The sequence below is a fragment of the Notolepis coatsorum genome (genome assembly GCF_963971535.1).
Source record: "Notolepis coatsorum genome assembly, chromosome: 14".
NCBI classification, from domain to species: domain Eukaryota; kingdom Metazoa; phylum Chordata; class Actinopteri; order Aulopiformes; family Paralepididae; genus Notolepis; species Notolepis coatsorum.
This window is the reverse complement of record NC_140178.1, coordinates 89,428,175-89,453,041: the sequence shown is the minus strand read 5'-3', so window position 1 is coordinate 89,453,041 and position 24,867 is coordinate 89,428,175. Positions and strand designations below refer to the sequence as shown.

General features: G+C 43.3%; 1 protein-coding gene across 1 annotated transcript in view; it reads left to right on the top strand.

Annotated features, from left to right (window-relative positions):
* Window positions 1-24,867, top strand: part of LOC311240958 (casein kinase I) — a 41,282-nt gene extending 16,415 nt beyond the window's left edge. The window contains exons 5-11 of the mRNA XM_084329594.1: window positions 4,643-4,871; window positions 10,617-10,787; window positions 17,321-17,469; window positions 20,067-20,241; window positions 21,039-21,178; window positions 22,241-22,308; window positions 22,626-24,867. Coding sequence (XP_084185720.1) covers window positions 4,643-4,871; window positions 10,617-10,787; window positions 17,321-17,469; window positions 20,067-20,241; window positions 21,039-21,178; window positions 22,241-22,273 — 897 coding nt within the window. The 3' untranslated portion in view covers window positions 22,274-22,308; window positions 22,626-24,867. The remainder of the gene's footprint in view (window positions 1-4,642; window positions 4,872-10,616; window positions 10,788-17,320; window positions 17,470-20,066; window positions 20,242-21,038; window positions 21,179-22,240; window positions 22,309-22,625) is intronic.

Here is a 24,867-nt window from a genome sequence, read left to right as displayed (position 1 = left end):
CGATCGCCCACACACACACACACATAGGGCGAACGCTGAGATCTCAGCGAATACAACTCTGATTATCCCAAGACTTGTAAAATAGATTCCTTACCTCAGATCAGATGTTCTCCAAAAAGATCATTCCAATTCCTGATCGCCATTCCAAAAATCGATCGCTTTTATTGATCCAACGCTACATACTGTACATATGTATTCCACGCTGTTCTGAGGCTCCACAATGAATCTGATCGGCTCGGGTTACATGCCTGAGAAGTAAAATGTGGATTCCGGATTTTTCTTTTCTCATCCATTCCATTTTCATTGAGTCCATTCCAAAAGGGTGCATTAGGGGGCGGTTTTTTCACATCTGAGCTCCTACAGGGGCTGCATACCAACGGGAGACTCGGTTGATGAAATATGAATTCAGATCGCTAATAAAAAAAATAAAACTATAATAAACGTCGTGGGCATTCAGGCATTGGGCTGATAAAACGTGATATGACGTTTTGGGCATTGAAAGTGTTAACAGAGCTCCATGTATCTTCACACACAAGCTGATATCAGACCATTTTCCTTCTAGTGTCGGACTCGTTTATACAATCATGTAACCTGTCCGGTGATCCTCTTTGATTCTGAGACCTTTATCATCTACTATTCTACTCCATATGCGCACGTCATTATACTAGATAGATAGATTAGGGCTGGGCGATAAAACGATAACGATAACTATCGCGATAAATTATTTCCTCGAAATAAACATGAAACGTGGTCGCAAAGTTTCGATATATCAATTTTCCAAGCTTGGATATGAGCACACGCACTAACAACCAATCAGTGAAGGAGATGGCCGAGAGCGAAGGAGACCCGCGCTGCACCTCTGGGTAGTAAACAAGGCTGGCTAGGATCATTAGCTTGCACGGCGCTATTTTATAGTTTACGTGCCGAGTGTGTGTGTGGCGTGAATTCTGACGCCACGGTTATAGTAGTGTGGGGTATACGGTGGACGTTGTTGCAATGTATTGGGGCGGAACGGAGTATTTTAGGGATATTTAGTACATTGTCATGGGATACACTGCTTGCTCTGGCTAACTGCTAACGTGCGCGGACTGATGACGACATCAACTCGAGACATTCGCAGCAGCAAAACAAGTCTATTAATAGCCTGTCCATCGGCGCCGGGCATAAGAAGTTAATTAAACTTGACAGACATTATATCGACGATAATTATCGATATCGAGTTATATGAAAATAATTTTATCGCAATAACGTTTTTGGCCATATCGCCCAGCCCTAAGATAGATAGATACTTTATTCGCTCCTCCTTGGAGAAATTCAGGTATCCGGCAGCTCAGCGCAGTTGACAGACAATAAAAAGCGATAAAAAAGGACAACCAATACAACAAACGATAAAAGTCAGCGCTGAAGTTAAAAAGGTCCAATGAATAAATAATAAATAGATTGTGGGCACCAATACCAATGCTTGTGATACTATGCCATATCGACCCCCCCCCCCCCCCCCCCCCCAAATAACACAATGACCGCCTGTCCCGCTCACGTGAATATTAAAGGCAACCAACTTGTGTTCAGCGTTTCTCTGATTGGCCACACGGCCAATCAATCCACTAGCACACGCCCTTGCGGCAAGAGAAACGCGGCAGGAGCGCTGGTCGAACCAGCGGTGTTGTGTGACTGTACTACAGCGGTGTTCTGTTGTGTGACTGTACTAAACTCTTCCACATGACCGACATTTGACATACAGTACACCTCCTATCTATGTTGGGATTATGTTTGGTCATGACAAAACAATAAAAATCGCTACTGTTAGTAATGCTGCCACCACCCACTTCAATTTTGACAGAGCTCTCATATTTGCGAATGCATAAACTATATCTTAAATTATGGCGATGTGTCTAATATGGCTGTCGCGAAGTCATTGATAAGCGACAGCCATATTAGACACATAGCCATAATTTAAGATATAGTTTATGCATTCGCAAAATATGAGAGCGCGCCGCTGTCATTGAAGGGCTTCCTACAACAGAGCACCGCCGCTGCTGCTGCTGAAGCTGTATCAAGCCGGCGGCGGCGCACGAAAGCCGGGGATAAACCACCGCGTCGCCCCCCTGGCGCTTCAGGCTCAGCAGCCTCCACGGGCGAAATAACATATAACGTTACAGTTCCATACTGATGTACAGTGAGTGTCTAATATGGCTGTCGCGAAGTCATTGATAAGCGACAGCCATATTAGACACATAGCCATAATTTATGATATAGTTTATGCATTCGCAAAATATGAGAGCGCGCCGCTGTCATTGAAGGGCTTCCTACAACAGAGCACCGCCGCTGCTGCTGAAGCTGTATCAAGCCGGCGGCGGCGCACGAAAGCCGGGGATAAACCACCGCGTCGCCCCGCTGGCGCTTCAGGCTCAGCAGCCTCCACGGGCGAAATAACATATAACGTTACAGTTCCACACTGATGTACAGTGAGTGTCTAATATGGCTGTCGCGAAGTCATGCCTCTCCCTCTGACAATATCATAATGATGTGTTTTCTAATTTATATCTACAATCATTCATCTAAAAAATTGTATGGGCTTTGATTAAACATGTAACCTACACCTACTGTAACTTACTGTACCTCTGCTTCCTACAGCACAGCAGGTAATGGCGTTAATCAATGGAACGCGAAACATAATAACGTTACGCTTCTAGTTCAGCGCATTTCATAACTGTATGGGCTTTGTTTATACACAAGTGAATCTGGTCGTTGGTTGTTAAAAACGCGAAACATAATAACGTTACGCTTTCTAGTTCAGCGCATTTCATAACTGTATGGGCTTTGTTTATACACGAGTGAAACAGCAGCCCAACACAAGTTGGTTGCCCGCGCTGCCGCTCGCTTGCGCTCCTTGGATTTCATTTGGGACGTGGGACGACTGCGCTTGCCTGCGCGTGGGGGCGGGGGGGGGGGGGGGGCGCGGCCAATCAGAGAAAAGCCGAACACAAGTTGGTTGCCTTTAATATTCACGCGTCCCGCTCTGTGCCAGCTTACACATTCCATTCTAACGCTGTTCTTTATGGACCTTTTCAGAAGAATTCTGTTGCCAGGGGAACAGCTTTGACCTCGGTTTATTATCCGTCAGCTATTGTATTTAGCGGACATTGCAACAGGAAATAAACTTGGGCTCATTTTAGAGATTTTATGTTCGTCATGTTTGTAAAAAGGCACAGCTCACCTCTCCAACCCAGTGAGGTCGTCTCACTATATCAGTGTTGCTGCATTGGCCGCTCTGTACTGTAGCCTGTAACAGTGGTTTCTCAGCTTTCTGTGTCAAGAAGGCTGTATCTTGCCGTCCTTGCCAGGCTCTGTGTGTACAACCCAAAGCCGGCAGATTGGGCGGAAAACCTATGACCCCATCACGGCATAAGGCTAGGATGTCGGCGTGAAAAGGGCTTTAATCTTGTAGTGTCCTCACATGCCCCTTCCTTATACCCTAGTTTTCTGCTGTTACTGGACTATAGTATGTATTTTTACTACAGATATATTGTATTTTTAGGTATACCGTCATGGATATTGAAGGTTTGCATGTCTACAACACCATTGTCTACGATATATACAGTGTTTTAATTCGATACATTATATGTAAAATGTTGATGGAAAATAAATGACAATTTAAGAGAGTCACGTTGTGGCGATTTCGTCCCAAAAAAGACTTAAAAAATACATGAAAGTGTTCATTTGTAAGAAATTAATGCATCATATTAGGGCTGGGCGATATGGAAAAAAATCATATCGCGATAACGATATGATAATTTTATTTTATTTCTCGATATCGATAATTATCGAATTGTTATAAGTATATAAAAAAAAAACATTTTTTTTTTTTTTTTTTTTTTTTTTTTAACAACAGATGTATGTTTATTTTGCAGCAATTCTTTGTCATTGCCGCCATCTTTAGTGTTACATCCCCTCACACTCCAGTTCTCAGGCTGCAGCTGGTTTAAAAGCTAAAGTAAACCGGCTTCTCTGCTGGCTGTGGCTCCAGAGGAGTTGAACAGTTCTGGCTCTGCTAGTTTATTTTCGATCTTTTGGCGCTTTTTTGGTGGACAAACCACTGCACATGTGCACCGTGACTCGTGACTGGAGTCTAGTTCTGCTAGCACACATAGCCTACTGTGTACAGACTGTTTCAAAATGTATTTTAAATTAGAAAGCAAACAAAATAAATGGACAAGAGAAAAATAAATCTGAATTTGGTCAGTATTGTCATTTGGACAAGCAAAGCCATTACTTTAAGTTGCAGGCAAGAAAGACAAGTCTGTCCACTGTCTCTGGTTTTAAAACTGCCCTGTTGCAGGTAAAAAAAAGAAAAAACGATTTTTCGATTTTTTTTTAATTTCGATATTCGATATCGATTATTAAAATATATCGCGATATTTATCGTTATCGTTATATCGCCCAGCCCTACATCATATCAATATGCTGTCGGAAATCTGAAAAAGATAGTGACATTTTGACCTGCTGCTGCTTGGCTCTGTGCGTTTTATCAGAGCATTTTGGAGAAAGCAAAGGGGGAAACTTCACAAAGGGCTTTTGCACCGTTTGTTTGGTTTTATCGTTTAGCTGCACAACTCTTATCACGCCCTCCTTGTATCTCCAGATCAGCCGCATCGAGTACATCCACTCCAAGAACTTCATCCATCGGGACGTGAAGCCAGACAACTTCCTGATGGGCCTTGGGAAGAAGGGCAACCTGGTCTACATCATCGACTTCGGCCTGGCCAAGAAGTACCGAGACGCCCGCACGCACCAGCACATCCCTTACAGGGAGAACAAGAACCTGACCGGCACCGCCCGCTACGCCTCCATCAACACACATCTGGGAATCGGTAAAACAACACACACGACACACATACCACACACACAGGTTGGAAAACCTGTCCTCCTTTTCAACAACTAAGACGGCTATTGTCCTTCTGCTGTCATGTAGATGGACATCTTTGAATCTGGTGCTTATTAAAATAGCTAAACAAAGTATTTGTGAATATTCTTGTGATGATGGAGATGTGCTCGTCAGTTTCCAGTACTGACTAATGATCAGTAACTCATTCAGCATTAAAGAAATGGACTAATCTACTCAAATATATCTTGGTGAACTAAGACCCAGATGACTGATGACTGAGTGGACGACAGGGGGAGAGAGAGGTCTGGCTGCTTCAGAGAGAGAGAGAGGTCTGGCTGCTTCAGGGAGAGAGAGAGGTCTGGCTGCTTCAGAGAGAGAGAGGTCTGGCTGCTTCAGAGAGAGAGAGAGAGAGAGAGAGAGAGGGAGGTCTGGCTGCTTCAGAGAGAGAGGTCTGGCTGCTTCAGGGAGAGAGAGGTCTGGCTGCTTCAGAGAGAGAGAGGTCTGGCTGCTTCAGAGAGAGAGAGAGGTCTGGCTGCTTCAGAGAGAGAGGTCTGGCTGCTTCAGAGAGAGAGGGGTCTGGCTGCTTCAGAGAGAGAGAGGTCTGGCTGCTTCAGAGAGAGAGGTCTGGCTGCTTCAGAGAGAGAGAGGTCTGGCTGCTTCAGGGAGAGAGAGAGAGGTCTGGCTGCTTCAGGGAGAGAGAGAGAGGTCTGGCTGCTTCAGGGAGAGAGAGAGGTCTGGCTGCTTCAGAGAGAGAGAGGTCTGGCTGCTTCAGAGAGAGAGAGGTCTGGCTGCTTCAGAGAGAGAGAGGTCTGGCTGCTTCAGAGAGAGAGAGAGGTCTGGCTGCTTCAGAGAGAGAGAGAGGTCTGGCTGCTTCAGGGAGAGAGAGAGGTCTGGCTGCTTCAGAGAGAGAGAGGTCTGGCTGCTTCAGAGAGAGAGAGGTCTGGCTGCTTCAGAGAGAGAGAGAGGTCTGGCTGCTTCAGGGAGAGAGAGAGGTCTGGCTGCTTCAGGGAGAGAGAGAGGTCTGGCTGCTTCAGGGAGAGAGAGGTCTGGCTGCTTCAGGGAGAGAGGTCTGGCTGCTTCAGAGAGAGAGAGAGGTCTGGCTGTTTCAGAGAGAGGGGGAGAGAGAGGGGTCTGGCTGCTTCAGAGAGAGAGGTCTGGCTGCTTCAGAGAGAGAGGTCTGGCTGCTTCAGGGAGAGAGAGGTCTGGCTGCTTCAGAGAGAGAGGTCTGGCTGCTTCAGAGAGAGAGGTCTGGCTGCTTCAGAGAGAGAGGTCTGGCTGCTTCAGAGAGAGAGAGAGGTCTGGCTGCTTCAGAGAGAGAGAGAGAGGTCTGGCTGCTTCAGAGAGAGAGAGAGGTCTGGCTGCTTCAGAGAGAGAGAGAGGTCTGGCTGCTTCAGAGAGAGAGAGAGGTCTGGCTGCTTCAGAGAGAGAGAGGTCTGGCTGCTTCAGAGAGAGAGAGAGGTCTGGCTGCTTCAGAGAGAGAGAGAGGTCTGGCTGCTTCAGAGAGAGAGGGGTCTGGCTGCTTCAGGGAGAGAGAGGTCTGGCTGCTTCAGAGAGAGAGAGCGGTCTGGCTGCTTCAGAGAGAGAGAGAGGTCTGGCTGCTTCAGAGAGAGATAGGTCTGGCTGCTTCAGAGAGAGATAGGTCTGGCTGCTTCAGAGAGAGAGAGAGAGAGGTCTGGCTGCTTCAGAGAGAGAGAGAGAGAGAGGTCTGGCTGCTTCAGAGAGAGAGAGAGGTCTGGCTGCTTCAGAGAGAGAGAGAGAGGTCTGGCTGCTTCAGGGAGAGAGAGGTCTGGCTGCTTCAGAGAGAGAGAGGTCTGGCTGCTTCAGAGAGAGAGAGGTCTGGCCTCACAGTCCCCCAGAGATGAGGAGGCACCACTCCTGGTGTCCATGTTACACCACACCTACGAGGTGTCGAGTAGAACACAGTGGAATTATTTGTACACTTTGGAAGGAAGAGAACGCCTCTAGATATAGATGAAAAAATTACTCTAGATATAGGGGGAAAATTACTCTAGATGTAGGAAAATAAAACATCCTCTAGGTATAGGAAAATAAAACATCCTCTAGGTAGGAAACTCTTCTAGGTATAGGAAACTAAAACACAACGCAGACATGGCCAGGAGAAGCGATGAAGGCTGATAATGATCGACGAGGAAGCTGTAAATACCATAATCTAACAATCCTCTAGATATAGGAAACTCTTCTAGGTATAGGAAATTAAAACATCCTCTAGGTATAGGAAATTAAAACATCCTCTAGGTATAGGAAACTACTCTAGGTATGGGAAAGAAAACCTCTAGATGGGAAACAACTCTAGGAAAAAATAAGCCGATGACCAAACTCTGCTCCCACTTATGGAGGGCAGGTCGCCAGCTCCTTGTCCAGAATTACTCACCACCTCCTGCCTGGCAGCTCCCTGCCCGCGCCATGTCCAATGTGATTCACCCAGGCGGGCGTATGATAATTTGCCTCTCTGTTTGCCACTCATCTGTAGCCCTGAGGTGCCTGGTGTGACAGATTCTACCTGTCATCTGCCACACTTTTCTAAAGTCATGTCACTTTACACAAAACCGTTCAACGTGTGTTAAACTTTCTGGATGTAATAATGGCAGCTGGGTATTTTAGCATTGGCTTTAATCTGCAGGACTCGCTGCTGCTGCCAAGTGTTTTTGTCTTTAAATCCAGGAAGCTCTCCGTTCCAACTTTCCATTCCAGCAAATATGTTTCTCATCGGCCCCCGGTCTGGCCCCTCACCCTTCTACTGATCTGGTTCAGTTTGGACACAGTTTCCACCCTTTTGTTTACGCCATTCCTATCAGATCTCAGAGGGAGAGAGACACCCAGGGTAGAAAACGGGCCTGTAGTTTTTGGCTTTACCCCGTCATTCCTGTTTTAATATACTGTAATGAGCATTCTCTCAGAGCATTCTTAACATACTGTAGCTAACTGTTGAGAGCTGCCCCCTTGTTACACACACACTACTGGCTGAACTGTTTTCAACCTGCTCACATTCTTATTTATTATTATTTTGATTGTTCTGATTGGTTAGTCAACAGAACAAAGGGAAATATGGGAGAGAGGAGAGATATGACCTGCTGCACAAGTCACGATACAGACTCCAAACTCGATATACGTCACGATTGCCGCTCATGTTCTGCACTTCAGTGGTGCCTGCTCCCTTAGGGGCTCCAGTTTAAAATAGTACCATGTCTTGTCCAGACTGAGCCTAGGCCACGCTCTGCTTAAAGCACGTCTTCAGCCTTGAAGAACATGTGAACGTCACCAACAGTCCTGCTACCAATACCTCCGTTTCTCTCTCTGCCTCCTCTTACTCCATTCATCACTCAGTTTGATATTGGTACACTTATTCAATTCAACTTTATTTTAGACACTTAGAAAGAAAGGTCCATATAAAAAATGTAAAGACATAACAAACAATACATGGTCTCTTTCGCCAATGTCGCCACAAAATAGAATAGAAAGGCCACAATAACACTGTTCAATTAGTCCGCTCTAACCGACACATAAACCTGTACATAAGGTTTCTTAAAAGTGCCTTAAATGTAGGTATACCCACCCACACTGACAGCTGGCTGGCACTGCCATCTAGGGGCATGCAAGAACAGTCGTAGAGCATCATTATAAGCCACATTAAGTCTTTGCATGCTGTTTTTCCTGTAGCTGACCCACAGGTGAGCAGTATACTTAAGCATTACATCACACGCAGGAGTGGTTTGTGACCAATAAACCATGCCTAGGGGTGGTTGTTAGGCCCGAGGCGCAGCCGAGGGTCGTTAGACCCCCCTAGGCATGGTTTATTGGTCACAAATCACGACTGCACGTGGTGTAAAGCTTTTATACAACTGCCAGATTCATCCAACCTTATTTCTATACAATAAACACACATTAATCGAAGATTTATTGAAAAAACCATCCGCCAGAAAAAGTAGTTCCCACAACTCCATGTGGAAGCAGCTTGAAGTGCATCCAACCAAACTAACACATCCAACTGTGTATTATTGGAATGATTGAGAGAAGTTGCCTCATGTGGAAGCAGCTTGAAGTGCATCCAACCAACTAACACATCCAACTGTGTATTATTGGGATGATTGATTGAAAATTTATTAAAACGTTTTCTTTGCCCTATAGGAAAAAAACGTTTTCTTCGCCCTATTTTTTTATTTATTTCTTTTAGCCTAAACTTAACCAGTTGGAAACCAGGGGTACAGTAATAAAATTAGCAATCAACCAATCAATCAATTCAATAGACCATGCTCACTTAAAACAGCGCTGCTTCTCTCTCAGTCTGACTCCCCCGCTGTTGCAGACAGGAGTGTGTGTGTGTGTGTGTGTGTGTGTGTGTGTGTGTGTGTCACAGTGTGTGTGTGCGTGTGTGTGTGTATGTGTGTGTGTGTGTGTGTGTGTGTGTGTATGTGTGTGTTTGTGGGTACGCCAGCGTCGGACAGTGTGAGAGAGAACGCTGCAGTCGGAAAGTAGGAAGGAAGAAATTTAAATCAATCAATTAATCTATCAATCAATCCGCGATTTTTCTTTTGTTCTAGATTGAGTCAAGACCCATCAATTACATCATCCAACATTGTTTAAAATACTAACACGTTCCCCTTGACAGAATCGCTTTATATTTAGTCGTTATGACGCTATCAACATATCCATTTGTTAAAGATTATTGTCCGCCATCTTGTTTTTTCCGACGGAGTGATCCGGCGGAGTGATGTGATTCGGTGGTGGGCGGGTCCTGGGACCAGGAGCGTGGATTATGAAGGATACATACGTGTAAATGGACTGTTTCAGCCAATCAGAATAGAGAAATTTGCATGCCGTTGTATAAAGCGGCGTACAATACGCTCTGAACAGTGAGATTTTGACTGTGCACATATGAAATGTACGTATCGGCATGTTTGCCTGTGCGTATAATTTATACCGCTGTCTCTGAATGTTTTATCATCAGACAAATCATCTGCAATACAATGGCCGAGGTATTTAATCTCATTACATGCCTCAAGAACATTGTTACTCGGATACAAATCTGGAAAAACTGCTTTACAATCTTCTTTGCAATGTACTTAGTCGTTGACTAGTCTTTTCTTAATGCTCTTTCCATGCTGAATAAGTTATTAGCTGAGAAATTATGAAGCACATCTCTGGTAAGCATGATGTTTGCATGTGGGAAACAGTTTTACAGGTTGTCAATTTCTATCAACTAATTTATTAGATCAATACTATGACTATTGTTGGACTAAGGATTTCTTTAGTGGACAGCCATGGTATTTTTCCTGATTGCGCTACTTCTCTGTAAGCACAGGACTGTCTACACCGGAGGGTTGAGATCTTTCAATTAATTCAGTATGTGGATTTCTTTTTATTTTATTCAGATATTGAAGTTATTGACGAGTAAAAGAGAACGAATGTTCCACCATCAAGTCAAGAGTTTTATTTGTCACGGCATACAAGCATACAGTGAAATGCGGGGGGTCATGACGAGTCAACGGCAATTTCTTTCTTTTTTTTGAATGGTTTGAATTGAAATGAATGGAATTGATACCAAGCCTGGTGCATAGGAACTGATATAACACAGACTGACTCAACTCTTCTATTCCAAGCTATTCAGTTGCCGACTTTCTGAGATTACATGAGGGTGGACTGTCCAGTCGTATGTCGTATATCAGTAACGCTCTGTCTCTCTCTATCTCCATTTCTCTATCTCTGTCTACAGAGCAGTCCAGGCGGGATGACCTGGAATCTCTGGGTTACGTCCTCATGTATTTCAACTTGGGTTCTCTGCCCTGGCAGGGCCTCAAGGCCGCCACCAAGAGGCAGAAGTACGAACGCATCAGCGAGAAGAAAATGTCCACCCCGATCGAGGTGCTCTGTAAAGGATACCCCTGTAAGTGATCCTGCTGCGTTACGTGGAAAAGGTTCATCTAGTCTTAACCTCTTGAGCCCTAGCCCTATTTTCTGAAAATCCGCCTAAAATGCATACCTAAGTAAATGGAAAATTGCTCCACTTCTACAAGGTCCATTTGCATGTTCTTGGTATCTAGGGAGTGGACATCTATGGATCTCAGGGAATGTATTCCCAGTGTCAGAAATATTGGGTATGTTACTAGGCTTGAGTAAATTGTAATAAACCAAAGGAGAATATCAATATTATCATTTTTCATCTTTGACAGTGAATAACACCATGCTAAAAATTAACAGACATGAAAAAGCTCATTCAGCACCTTCTTGAGATCACGTGTACAAAAAATCTAAGCAAATGAATAAAGGGAAGATGATTAAACGGAAGGTTTGTAGATACGGTACTGAATTCTGCCATCCGGACACATGCCATTTGAAATATAATATAGAATATCAGGCCTATAAATGACCATATTATTATTATTTTTTATCTTTTCCCCCCTCCATTTTCCTCAGATTTTCCCCCATCCCAATGTTAGTCGTTATGCCAATTCCCAATCCCCTTCCTGGTCGCTGCGCACTTACCCCCCACAGTCAGTCTGGGAGAGTGGAGGCTATCACGTGCTTCCTCCGACACACGTCCAGCCAATCAACCGCTTCTTTTCACCTGGCAGCGCGGATCCTCCCTGAGAGGGCGTAGCGTGTGGAAGGATCACACTATCCCACTCAGGTCCTATCCGCGCTTAGCAGGCGCCCCGACCGAACTGTAGGAGTCGCTGTTTACAACGACCCGGACCCACCCCGCCAGCTTCTCCCACCCTCTAATACTGCCAATTGTATTAGTGTGAACGGCCAGCCAAGCTGGTGACAACCCCGGAGCTGTGAGCTGGATTCGAATAGGCAAATCTAGCCGCTCCGGGGTTTGGTGACCAACGCAATCTCCGTTAGGCCACCTGACCGCCCTAAATTACCTTATTATAACCAAGTCGCACATCTATGGATCGGGCCAAATCGCCCCTTTCGAATGGCAGAGTTCAATCTGGATTTAGTATCACCAGGCGTAATTCACAAACCGTGAATGAAATCTACTGTAAGTACAGTTACCTTTTTATTATGTAAATTTCTCTGCCATTTTTCATCAGATTGCAACACCTTTTTTTGCTACACGTTCACAGAACGGTACAAAAACGAACTGCATACTATATTTATGCCAATAACGTTCAGGTTTGTGTGAGATAATCCCGGAAAAAAATAGTAAATCCATAAATCATGTTTGACAGGAGCTGGCTTGAGCTGGGTAGTGTCGTTTTTCTAAATTCCAAAGCCCATCAAAAGCCCTGGGTCTCCTCTCTTCATATGACTACAAACAAAATGGCTGTGCGCATTTCCTGGTGTCGATATTCGCCTGTTTCCGACTAGATTTCCAAAACTCATATTTCACTAATAACACTAACCTATTGGTAAACAAACGTATTGCTGAAAATATACACTTTGACTGCTGTTTTTACAGGGTTAGGGTCTGATGTTTCGTCTTCTAACTCGAGACCCTAAGCACGCAATAGGTTGAGTGGGGTGACGATCGAAAGGCGGCAAATTCATCTTTCCAACAATGTATTGGTTGATTGGCGAAAATGCAGCCTGGAGCCGACAGACGAGAGCAAAGTGCTGCGCCGTGCGATTTAAATGTGTCATTTCTTTTTACGTAAAAAAAATTTCTCTAGTTAATTAATCTAAATTAACGTGATAAAGTCCCAGCCCTAGCTATTAGTGAAATATGAGATTATAAAAATATCTTTGCATTGCATCGGAAACCGGATAATTTAGATGTGAGGAAATTACGCAGTCATGAAATAGTTTTAGTCCTAAGAAAGAGGAGACTCGGGGCTTTCGATGGAATTTCGGAATTTCATAAAACTACGCTACCCAGCTCTATGCCAAAAATATTGACGTTATTTTTGTGATTATATCTCACGGGTCAAACAAACATGAATGTTATTGCCATGAAATACAACAAATATTGTTTCTTTACCTTTGTGTGAATATCTACGAAAAACGCGTCGCAATTTCATGTAAAATGGCGGAGCTATGGACATTATACAAAACAAACTGTACTTGCAGTAGATTTCATTCATGGTCTTTGCTGCCCTGTAACTGGCGCCTGGTGGTACTTAATCCAGATTTAACTTTGCCATTGGAAAGAGGAGATTTGGCCCGATCCATAGATGTATGACCTGGCCATAATAAGGTCATTTATAGGCCTGATATTCATATTTCAAATTGCATGTGTCCGGATGGCAAAATTCAGTGCTGTATCTACAAAAAACCATGTAAAGCATCTGCCCTTTATTCATTTGCTTAGATTTTTTTGTACATTTGATCTTAACACTTTGACTGCCATGAAACGTCTTTTCACGTCATTGCTGGCCATGCTCAAGTTGCCGGGGGACGCTGTACAGCGTCCTTATATCAATATTTAAAAAATCTGCGATCGGATTCATATGTCCCCTCCGCTGGCCTGAGATCCACCAGCAGGACCCACTGAGCTCTCTGGCGGTTCAGGAGCGCCATTTGGTGGCCGATCGGCGCAATCGCCAAACAGGATGTTGAATAGAGGTTGTCATGACGACCGTAGTACTTCCGGGCGCTCGCTATAGTTCATGGGACTCTGGCTCGTCACGCTACACGGTGATCGATTGGCAATAACTCGATAAACAACATGATTTGGACGTATATACCATTATACAAGCTGGAGATGGACCGGGTAAAAATATATCCCATAATGATAAGATTTCTACTCGACGATGATCGCCCAACGGCGCGCGGAGACTGGGGTGAGTTTCAGCGTGTAACGTTACCGTCTTCGATACTAACTGCTATTATCAACATTTGACCCACATTAGATGATTGGTATAACGCTGCCCACGGAATTATAAACGCCCCCTCGCCCATCCGGTCAACATCAGATGACGTGTAGTAACTTCTAGAAGTACGTCTAGTTGGAATTTTTTATATCGCGCTGATTGCCATCAAACTGTATTTCATCATCAATATAATGCATTTGGGGCTATATATCACGTTCTGGAGAAAGCTGCAGAAAGAGATGAAAACATACTTATACATTAGACCATACTTTACTATGAATATGTGAATGAAAAAGTTTAACGTTGCTACACAATGAACAATACATATAGGACTTTGAATGGGCCCTAATAATGGCAATGTAGCAATAGAATTTAAAAAGTTATAGCCCTGCAAAGAAGGGGACTTTCTCCATAGACAAATAGCGCTGGCAATCTATGGTATATCATGAATTTAACCTTAGGCAACCAAAGTGTTAAGAAGGTGCTGAATCTTAAAATGTTTCTGTTCAATGTTATCATGGTGTTATTCACCGTCAAAGATGAAAGGGGAAAAAAGATTATATTCTCCTTTGGTTCATTAGAAGTTACTCAAGCATCGTAACAGACACAATATTTCGGACACTGGGAATACATTCCCTGAGGTCCGTAGATGTCGCTAGATACCAGGACCATGCAAATGGACCTTGTAGAAGTGGAGCAATCTTCCATTTACTTGGGTATGTACTTTTTGGTGAATTTTCTGAAAATATGGCTAGTAGGGTTGTAACGGTACACAGAAGCCACGGTTCGGTAAGTACCTTGGTTTGGGGTCACTGTTCGATACGAGTTCGGTACAACAGGAAAAAAGCAACAAAAGTCCCAAACGCATAAGGCTAGGTTTCTTTTTCTTCTTAAGTTATACCTAGTGTCGTATAGTCCACCCTGAGATGGCTGGTACAGCCTGGCCCTGTAGTTACTGCATCAAGCAGTAAACACAACAGTGAACATACACTCTTGCATAGGTCATATTTCTATGCAATGCTGAGACTTTTTAATTTTTTTAAGCAATTTGTCACAATCGGAACTGAACTGAAAAGCATATCTTATGTTATAAGAGTACAAACTTTTTTTTCTTTTCATATCAAGCCTCACTTATTATCATCTAGCCTGTTCATACATGTTAGTAGAACTGTGTTTTTCATTTCCCACTCGCAGTTAATGAAGTGGGCGGTCACTGCGAGATAGCTTTCAGCAGCAGGGAGGTCCATCCACCAGGTGTTAGTTAGGCTTGGGCGGTATCATTTTTTTCATACAGTCATACCTTGGTATTATGACGGCATGACTTTCATTTTCATCAGCGGGGGGGGGGGGGGCTAACAATATACTCGTTATCACCATACATAACTCTTATATTGAAACACGTTGACATTAGGGCCGTTCTTTCAACCTAAAAGTGCACTTTCTTCAACCTCGAACAGTGTTACCAAGTAAACAAATCACAGAACGATAGCCAGTTAGCCAGCACCAGCCAGGTACCAACGTTAGCTCCCGGAACGATAGCCAGTTAGCCAGCACCAGCCAGGTACCAACGTTAACTCCCGGAACGATAGCCAGTTAGTTAGCCAGCACCAGCCAGGTACCAATGTTAGCTCCCGGAACGATAGCCAGTTAGTTAGCACCAGCCAGGTACCAACGTTAGCTCCCGGAACGATAGCCAGTTAGTTAGCCAGCACCAGCCAGTTACCAACGTTAGCTCCCGGAACGATAGCCAGTTAGTTAGCCAGCACCAGCCAGGTACCAACGTTAGCTCCCGGAACGATAGCCAGTTAGTTAGCACCAGCCAGGTAGGTACCAATGCTAGCTCCCAGAACGATAGCCACGTAACCCTCTGCTGGCGCGTGCTGTGTGCACTACAATCAACTCCGTGTCAGTGTAATAGCAGTCTGTGACGTCACGGTATTGAGAATCATACCGGCGGGATCTCGAAATATCCTGGTATACCGTCATACCGACCAAGCCTAGTGTTAGTGCTATGGCGGGTGCAGTGGACTGCTTGTACGCCAGTAAAGGGCTGGGACCACGGACTGGCTCATGTGCGCACGGGATGCGACAGTGTAACGAAGCTCGAGCACTTTTAATAAATGTTTGAAACCGGGTTCCTCTACTATAACGTGAATGCGTCCGCGTCATCTTGTTTTGGTGTGTCGTCTTCTTCTGCTGTTAATGACTGTTGGCAAATGCCGTTTAGGTGCTTTATCGCCACCTGCTGATAAAGACCTGATTCAGACGTATTCTTCGTATGGCTGCACGTACCGAACCGTGACGTCCGTACCGTGAAGTTGCGGGATGAATACACGTACCGTTACACCCCTAATGGCTAGGGAGGTTAAATCTAGAAAAAAGAAAACTACAAGGAAAAATGGACTAACAAATTCTTGGACGTCTAAGACCAAACTGACCAATTAATCGATTAAGAGAGGGCAGCCCTGCGGCGACTGTAGTGAAATATGTGAACTCCAAAAAGGCACTATGCCATCCATATCCAGTGTTAATTTTGGCAGCTATTTTCATTTTAGTTTTAGTCATGTGTCAAGTGCTCCTTTTTAGTTTTCATCATATTTAGTCATCTGCATTTATTTTTCGTTTAGTCAGTTTTAGTCAACTAAATGTCTGAGCATTTTAGTCTTAGTCAGTGTTAGTCTCGATTTTGTCTTTTTTGTTTTTGTCTAGATTTAGTCGCAGAAAACTGATGATTTTTGTCTAGTTTTCGCTAATGAAAAAAAATGCTTTTTATATTGTAAATAATGCAATTCTATTTAAGTATAGTCTAGCCAAAACCCTATCAGCTGATTCACAAGTTCAGTAGAAGGCTAGAAGCCCAATGGTAACCAAACATTCCTTGAAATAGTCAATAGATTCAGAAATAGTCAGACATGGAATGGAACATTATTCTGATTTAAATTGCTTATTTATTTATTTTTTAACCAACAAAGGACCATTAGGATAGTGTAAATACACAGTACACACTGATTGCAATTCTCACTGGGACCTACTGTACAAATTTCACACACGTCACACACACATTCCCTTTTGTCCCTCGAGTCGTACCGTAGATCGCTGACGTCACTTTAAACTTAAAATGGCGGCCCCCATCAGAGCATTCGGCTAATAACATTAGCTTAGCGAACCTGCCACCGCACTTCTATGTGCATAAAGTGTGGTAACAAAATATCACAGCCCCTAAGACTGGGAGCGTTCTAACTCTACTGAGCATGTACCCAACATTATATGAAAAATAAAAAGTCATTACGACGTTTTAGTGCACTTCAAGCGCTAAATGGATTCATAACTTATAGCAGGGTCAATCTCAGTGTTTGTACTAGTCTGTTTCTTTTCATACCAACATTACCTTTTTAAGTGAACGTGGTCTTGTCCTTGTTGTATCCATGTGTAATGTTGATAGTAGTGGGTGTACACAGATGAAAGAGAGCAAGTCTGTGTCTGGGATATAGGTCCCGACTCCCAGGCTATTAGCCTAGCCATCCTCTCGGCCTCTGTCATCTTAAATGCTATGTTCTTTTGGTAGAACTGTTCGGCTGCCGCAGGAGTGTTGAGAGTAGCAGATTCCGTTCATGGTTATTGGTATAAGGTTTGTGTTCACACTTCTGCCTCCCTTCAGCGGAGTTCTCCACGTACCTCAACTTCTGCCGCTCTCTGCGTTTCGACGACAAGCCTGACTACTCGTACCTGAGACAGCTGTTCAGGAACCTGTTCCACAGGCAGGGCTTCTCCTACGACTATGTCTTCGACTGGAACATGCTGAAGTTTGTGAGTCTGCTTTACCTATGGATTAACTCAAAGTTTATTATGTTATTACTGTTTCAGTGGAATTGTATTGCTAGAGAACAGCTTGGACTGCAGTTGGTTTCCTGTATCTCCTATTGAAGATGCACCCTAGACAGAGCCTCCTGACATTTCTTTGCCGTCATCAGAGAAATTGGATGGGTCCAAACATTCATTGGAAGAATTAATATTTTAACTGCATACAATCGCCTCAACAAATTAACCAACTTTGTTTAATACGAAAAATACATGTATTTGTCTCATGGTTCTTGTTTTGATGGCAGTTGAATCATCTATGATTCTCAGCCACTGGTGTTATTTGTAATTCTTCAAACAGCCAGTACATTCTGATTTTATTTTTCATTTTTACTGCATTATACAATCTTACATTTTGATCAGTTCACATACTTAAGTGTAATGGGTATATGATGATGAGATTCAGTTTGAGTATAGTATATAATCCGATCTTACGCCAAGATAATTAATGGTTCACAGCCTTAAAGTTTATAATTTGATGAAATAACTACAAACTGTAGACATATTTTACTAATGGATGCAGTTGGATTTCCACATTCATATCGACGGTTCACATCATACTGATTGTTTATTTTACACTCCTAGTAACATAACTCATACTATGGATAATATTCCAGTTATGTTTATTTTACACTCCTACTAACATAACTCATACTATGGATAATATTCCAGTTAATTACAGCTCATGTACTGTATATTATTTACTGTTCATCTTATTACAAATTAAAATGCCTGGGATTTACAGTATATGACATAGTAATGTGAGTGTTATTCAGAACGTAGGCCATTGACCATCCCCGTCTGTCTCTGTCATCCTCTCCGGGCGTTCCCTCCGCCTTCGCCTCTTTAACTCTTTCACTACCACACTACAGAATGTTAACCTTTCACTACCACACTACAGACGGTTAACCATTCACTACCACACTACAGACGGTTAACCATTCACTACCACACTACAGACGGTTAACCATTCACTACCACACTACAGACGGTTAACCATTCACTACCACACTACAGACGGTTAACCATTCACTACCACACTACAAACCGTTAACCATTCACTACCACACTACAGATGGTTAACCATTCACTACCACACTGCAGACGGTTAACCATTCACTACCACACTACAGACTGTTAACCATCTGTAGTGTGGTAGTGAAAGGGTTAACCCTTTGTCATGTGGTAGTGAAAGGGTTAACCTTCTGTAGTGTGGTTGTGAAAGGGTTAACCCTTTGGTAGTGTGGTAGTGAAAGGGTTAAACCTTTAATGTGTGTGTTTTGGTTACACCCACCAGGGTGCCAGTCGGTTAACCTTCTGTAGTGTGGTAGTGAAAGGGTTAACCTTCTGTAGTGTGGTAGTGAAAGGGTTAACCTTCTGCAGTGTGGTAGTGAAAGGGTTAACCCCTTGGTCAGCGTTTCCGTTAGAACATATTCGTGCCGGTCTGGGTGTCCTGCAAGATTTCTATCACCGGACATATTCGAGATATTCCGGTCAGAGTTTTAAACAGCAGTCTATTATAATCACATTTTTATGAGCTAACGAATTCCGTTATAATTGGACATGTGTATTAATGACATCAAGCGAAGAATGAGAAATTGATTTGCAGAATCAAATTACTATCTCTCGCCTCTCAAGTTAGTGCGATACGCTACCAGCATCAAGCTCCCGCCCCGCAGGCTCCCGCTGCAGCAGCTCTGTCACACGCACCCCCAAATGAATCTCGAGTCGACATCGCTTCACCTCGTTGTATCAGACACGTCACACATATCATAATGTTCAACTTCACGTATACAGTCATTAATATATTCCAAATAAAATAAGTCCCTCGATACTCCGTGCTGCTGCTGACTTGAAATAAAATAGACCGCGTATGTGGGCAGTCGGTCCGACACTAAACAGCAGTCTGTTATAATCACATTTTTATGAGCTAACGAATTCCGTTATATTGGACATTTGTATTAATTATATCAAGCGAAGAACTGAGAAAGCAGAGAGACGGCAACATTATCGTGGTTTGCGTGACGACTCTCTCCACCTCGCAACGACTTATTTGCAAAGAGTATGGCGCTGCAGAGCAGCTGATTCAGTGTTATTGGCTCTTTTCTGGGAACCGCACAGCAGCGCCCCCCACCCAACATTGGCTGAAAATGGCTGAATTGGAGTACTGCTGGAATACTGCATTGTGCTGATAGTGCTCTGGCTCTGCAGCTTCACAAAAGTTCGCACACCCAGCACTAAGCTCTCGCTGACGACGTCGTTGTCATTATTAGAAGCAACGAGGAAACAAATGTAATGATCGTTTCGTTCATCGCATAGGCTATTTAATTTTAGCCTATTTTAATACAATTCAAATAATCAAATTGTGCTTAGACTCAGGGAATTATTTTCACCGGACATTAAGACCGGAGAGAGTAAATATGTCGGACTTCAACAGATTTTGCCGGTCAAATACCGGTAATTACCGGCTAACGGAAACGCTGCCCTTGGTATTGTCGCAGTGAAAGGGTTGAACCTTTAACGTGTGTTTTGGTTTCACCTACCAGGGTGCCAGCCGGACGACCGAGGAGACGACCGAGAGGGACGAGCGGATCGGAGGGGTTCCCCGGGTGTCTGCGGCGCGGGGCCTGGTCCCGGGGCCCACCCCACCAGCAGCCAACAGAGTCCGGAACGGGCCAGAGCAGGCGGTCTCTAACCCCGCCTCACGGGTTCAGCAGTCTGGTGAGTTTGTTGTTCTGCTCTGTGGTTTCACTTTATTATTTACCGTAATTCCTCTAATAGTAACCCCGGCTTGTATTTGTTTCAACTGTAGCGGGTACCAGGCTTGTATTAGGAGGAGGCCTGTATAAGAGGGAGGCCTATATTTCAAATTTTCAAACGGATCATAATGAATAAATCAACATTTTGTGTCAGTTTGAACCCAGTAAAATGTACTGGGTTCATTTATTGAAACCAAGTACTGTATGAAATAGTAAACAGTGCAATTACAGGTGGTCACTGGTCATTTCAACGTTTTCAAAGTGAAATCAAGTAACTAGCTCAGTATGCAGCTCAGTATATTAGTAACCCGGCTTGTATTAGGAGGCCGGCTTATAATTGCTTAGCTCAAGAGCGCACCCGGCCATTAATAGAGACCCGGCTTGTATTTGAGACCCGGTTACTATTAGAGGAATTACGGTATATATATATAAAATAACACTAAAAAACTGAATAAAGGCTAAATGTATTTGCCTTAAATTTTTTTTATATATATCCCACTTTATTCATTTTTTTGTGATTTATATATATAAAAAATTACATAAAGATTTTTTATATATATACTTTTTTTTTGTCAAATAAATAAATAGACAAAGTTTGACATATGAATCAGACATATTTATTCCTGTCTTACTGGATAGCTGGATTATATACCGTCTCAACATGCCCGGATAAGGACATTTATGATGGAATCTATCAAAAGAAATTCACACTGTTTGACCAGCATTGTAACCCGGCTCTCCCATGTCTACCCGTCTCAGGAAACACGTCGCCACGTGCAATATCTCGCGCCGAGAGGGAGAGGAAGGTGAGCATGCGGCTGCACCGAGGGGCTCCCGCTAACATGTCGTCCTCTGACCTCACGGCCCGTCACGACCAATCTCGGATCTCCGCATCGCAGGTTAGGAAACGCTTGGGAGAAACACTAAACTTTCCCTGAGCAGCTCTAGATGAAAGGGGCCACGTGGGTCTTAGGGGGTGAGGGCGGCGGACGGTCGCATGAACGACCCAGCTCATCCGAGTGAAGGACATTTTGTGAACAGAATATACAGGCGATGCTACATCGTTTCCACTAAGAGGCCTTTCATAGAATGTTTGTGTAGTTCTCTCTTCCAACATGGCTGCCTGTAACCATCAAAAGAAAACAACACATTTTGGTACAGTGGTAGAGTAGGTAAAACAGTAGAAGAACATGACCTGTATACAAGATCCAGTAATAAAACATTTGTTTATGTATTTCTCCTATATTGGCCAATAGCAATCGTTGTTCCATCTGACATAAGATATTCCTTTATTGATGCCCTTGTGAAAATCTGGGTGTCATGGCAGCCTGGGGGAGGGGAGGTATAGGTATGGGCAGGGTAATGGTAATAGTAGAAAGACATAAATATAGGGGCAATCAAATTTGAAGAAAAAAAATCTTAAATGTAGAAAATTAGAAGAAATAAAGGGTGTAAACAATATAAGATATTCCTTTATTGATCCCCTTGGGGAAATTCAGGCGTCATAGCAGCATGGGGGAGGGGGGGGGGGTACAGGTAGTATAAGACATGGTACAGGTGACATAATTATAGTACAGTGGAGAAGTAAAAAATAAAATGGAATATAAAATCTGTGTAAATGATATAACAAATCAATATAATTAACTCTGTACATGTGCATATGGCCAACAAGTTGTGAGATGAGGCTATGTATGCCCTCATCTAAATATAATTTACATTACAATCTATATAGGCAATAAAGAATTTGAATGTGAATGTACTATGAGTAAAAGTAAACCATATACACAAGGTACCCTAACTGGCATGATAGGATGACATGGAGGACAAATGGGACACTCTAGTACTCTGGAGCTGAAGTGAGGCCTCTCTCTCGTACCGGGTGCCAGCATGAAGGGAACCCCAGCTCTACAGGTCTATTTAATTTGTTTTAATCTGTCAGTTTATTGTGTTCCTGTCTGCAGGTCAGCATGCCATTTGAGCACCTGGGGAAGTGAAATCCTCCGGTTCTTTGTTCACATGAAATTGACAGGTGAGGTCCAATTCCACTCATTTAAATTTCACACACACACACACACGGCTGGGTTGGTTCTGTTCACTTTCTATTCAGTTCATTCAAAATGAAAATGGTGTATTTGTTGATTATGAAACATTCATTCTTATTTAGAATCAGTAGGTCGGATAATAACAACCTTTTCATGCCGAAAGATTTTTAGCATTGGAATTATTTTTAAAGAAAACCTTTGACTTCAGAAAGTGAACGGTGAACTGATCCCAACCCATATGAACAATTCTATGTCCCTGACTTTATGATGTCACAAATCAAACATTGTTACATTGTCATTACAGGGCTGCCAGAGATATTCATCCCTCAAGTTTGAATTTCTTTTTTTGAATATTTTCTTTTTTCATGACAAATCTTCAAAAAACGGGTCAAAGTGAATCTTGTCAGGAATGGACAGCAAATTCCTACAAAGATAATGGCGAATATGACAACAGTATTCCATATCCACCCCTGGATGACTGGAAGACCCTGGAATATTACCACCACTGATGCACCCCTCCCACCTCCTCCTCCCAGGGCCCCACGGTAGCGTCTATAACCCCCCCCCCAGTACTGTCTGTCGGACGTCAAGAGGTCCTGGAGTGGAAGATGCCAAGTAGAAGGTATCCTGGGCAACACAACATGCTCCTAATCAGGGACTAATCTGATCTGGGCTCATAATGGAGATTTTAGCTATTATCCATTTACACTGCAAAGACCAAACACAAAAAGGTTCTCGTTGTTTCAATGGTTTTGGTGAAATAGCGAGGGGCTGGTCGTGAGTTACTGCTCTGGTTTTTGTGACTACATCATCTTCACCTGATGGGGTCCTTTTTTATAAGTTTGGTGTAGGATTTCTTTGTTTTTCTGGAGTGATCATTTGTTTTAAGTAGAGGAACGGTACAGCTAGATAACGGGTGGAGGAGCTGCAGGTGAGGGGTAGTGGATGGATGGATGGATGGATGGAGGAAAGTAAACGATGTAGAAGAGAATTGAGTAAGTGATTGTTTTAGCTGTCGTACTGCAATGGTGTTTAGAACTAGCATTGAGTTCCATGTCGCCTGACTTGTCGATGTCTTACTGCTTTGCTAAACGCCTAGTGAGGCTCAGAAACCCTACAGCCCCCCTATCGTCACATCTCATTTCCACAGCTCCTCCTGCACCTTGTGACCTCCCCTCCCTGTGTTGCCTACTTCTGCTTATTATTTCACTGTTCTTTGGTAAGGAAATTGAGTAGTGAAGCCCAGAGAATAATCCTGGGTATTTTATACACTCGGACTCCAAAGCCTTGAGGGAACACCCTCGGGGTACTCTTCATGTATTTTATACACTCCAAAGCCTTGAGGGAACACCCTCAGGGAACTCTTAATGTATTTGACCAGAGACTGCAACAACATAATTCAGCCAATGATGGTGGCTATCATTTTTACAATTGTTATTAACGGCACCATTTTTTTTTAAATGCTTTTGTTAATAGAGTTCGGAGGGGAGTGGGCGGGCTCAGTTATGGTTGAAATAGAAGTGGGTGGGGCATGAAATTAGATTTTTTTTTTTTTTTTTTTTTTTTTTTTATAAATACTTCACTGTAAATATAATTTTTTTTATTTCTGTGTAAAGCCAAAATGTGGTTTGGTTGTTTTAAGGTGTAATGTAGAAAAATACATATTAAATTCATAAAAACTGGGATGGGTTGAGCATTTTAGAAGATATTAAAAAGTACTAAATTGTGTGTTGGGTTTTAGCTATTGTTACACTGCCACTCGGCCTTCTGTCCACTGTGTGAGTGATGTACAGCTGATGTGAGGACTTCCATGAATGCACAGGATCCCGTCTTAAGATGACATGTCATGACGCTCCTTCTCGTCTTTGCTATCCTCCCTCTTATTTATTTTCAAATCCATTTCTTTTATTTTGTCTTAATCCTAGGATCACCTTTGCTCTGTGGTTCTGTTAGCTATTGTTTTTAATCTGCCTGTAACTTATTAGAAGCAGCTTGTTTGTTTCCTGTTTGGGTCCTTGGCATCTCATCGCCTGCCGTTCGCTCCTCGTCATTCATCCGTTCCTTCAGAGGTGTGTCTGTATTCTCCACCTTGGATGAGGTGTGGGGCTTTTCCATGTCCCGTCCGATGGAGACGACGCTTCGAATGGTATTCAAACGGTGCATTGATCTCGCCACCAGGGGTTTCTGTAGAAAATATAACCAATTATAAACGGAGGGCTCTGGTTGTCAACTTCCACTAACCTCGATGATGTCACTGATGGAGGGGGGGGGGAAACCCGTTCCGATGCAGTTGCAGGGAAGGTCAGATGCCAACGACCCGTGTTCTGTGTTCTTTGGGCCGACGTGGCCCAGTGGCAGTGTGACCGCAGGTCGCGCAAAGCGACTAGAAACGGCTGCGGGTAACGGGAGAATTCACTTTATGTATTGTGTACTGATATCTTGTACAGTTCTTTAACACACTTTAACTTTATTTACAACAGTATTTGTGTATATTTTATGAAGTAATAAAAAATAAATAAAAAAAAGTTCCTCACGATTTTAGTGGG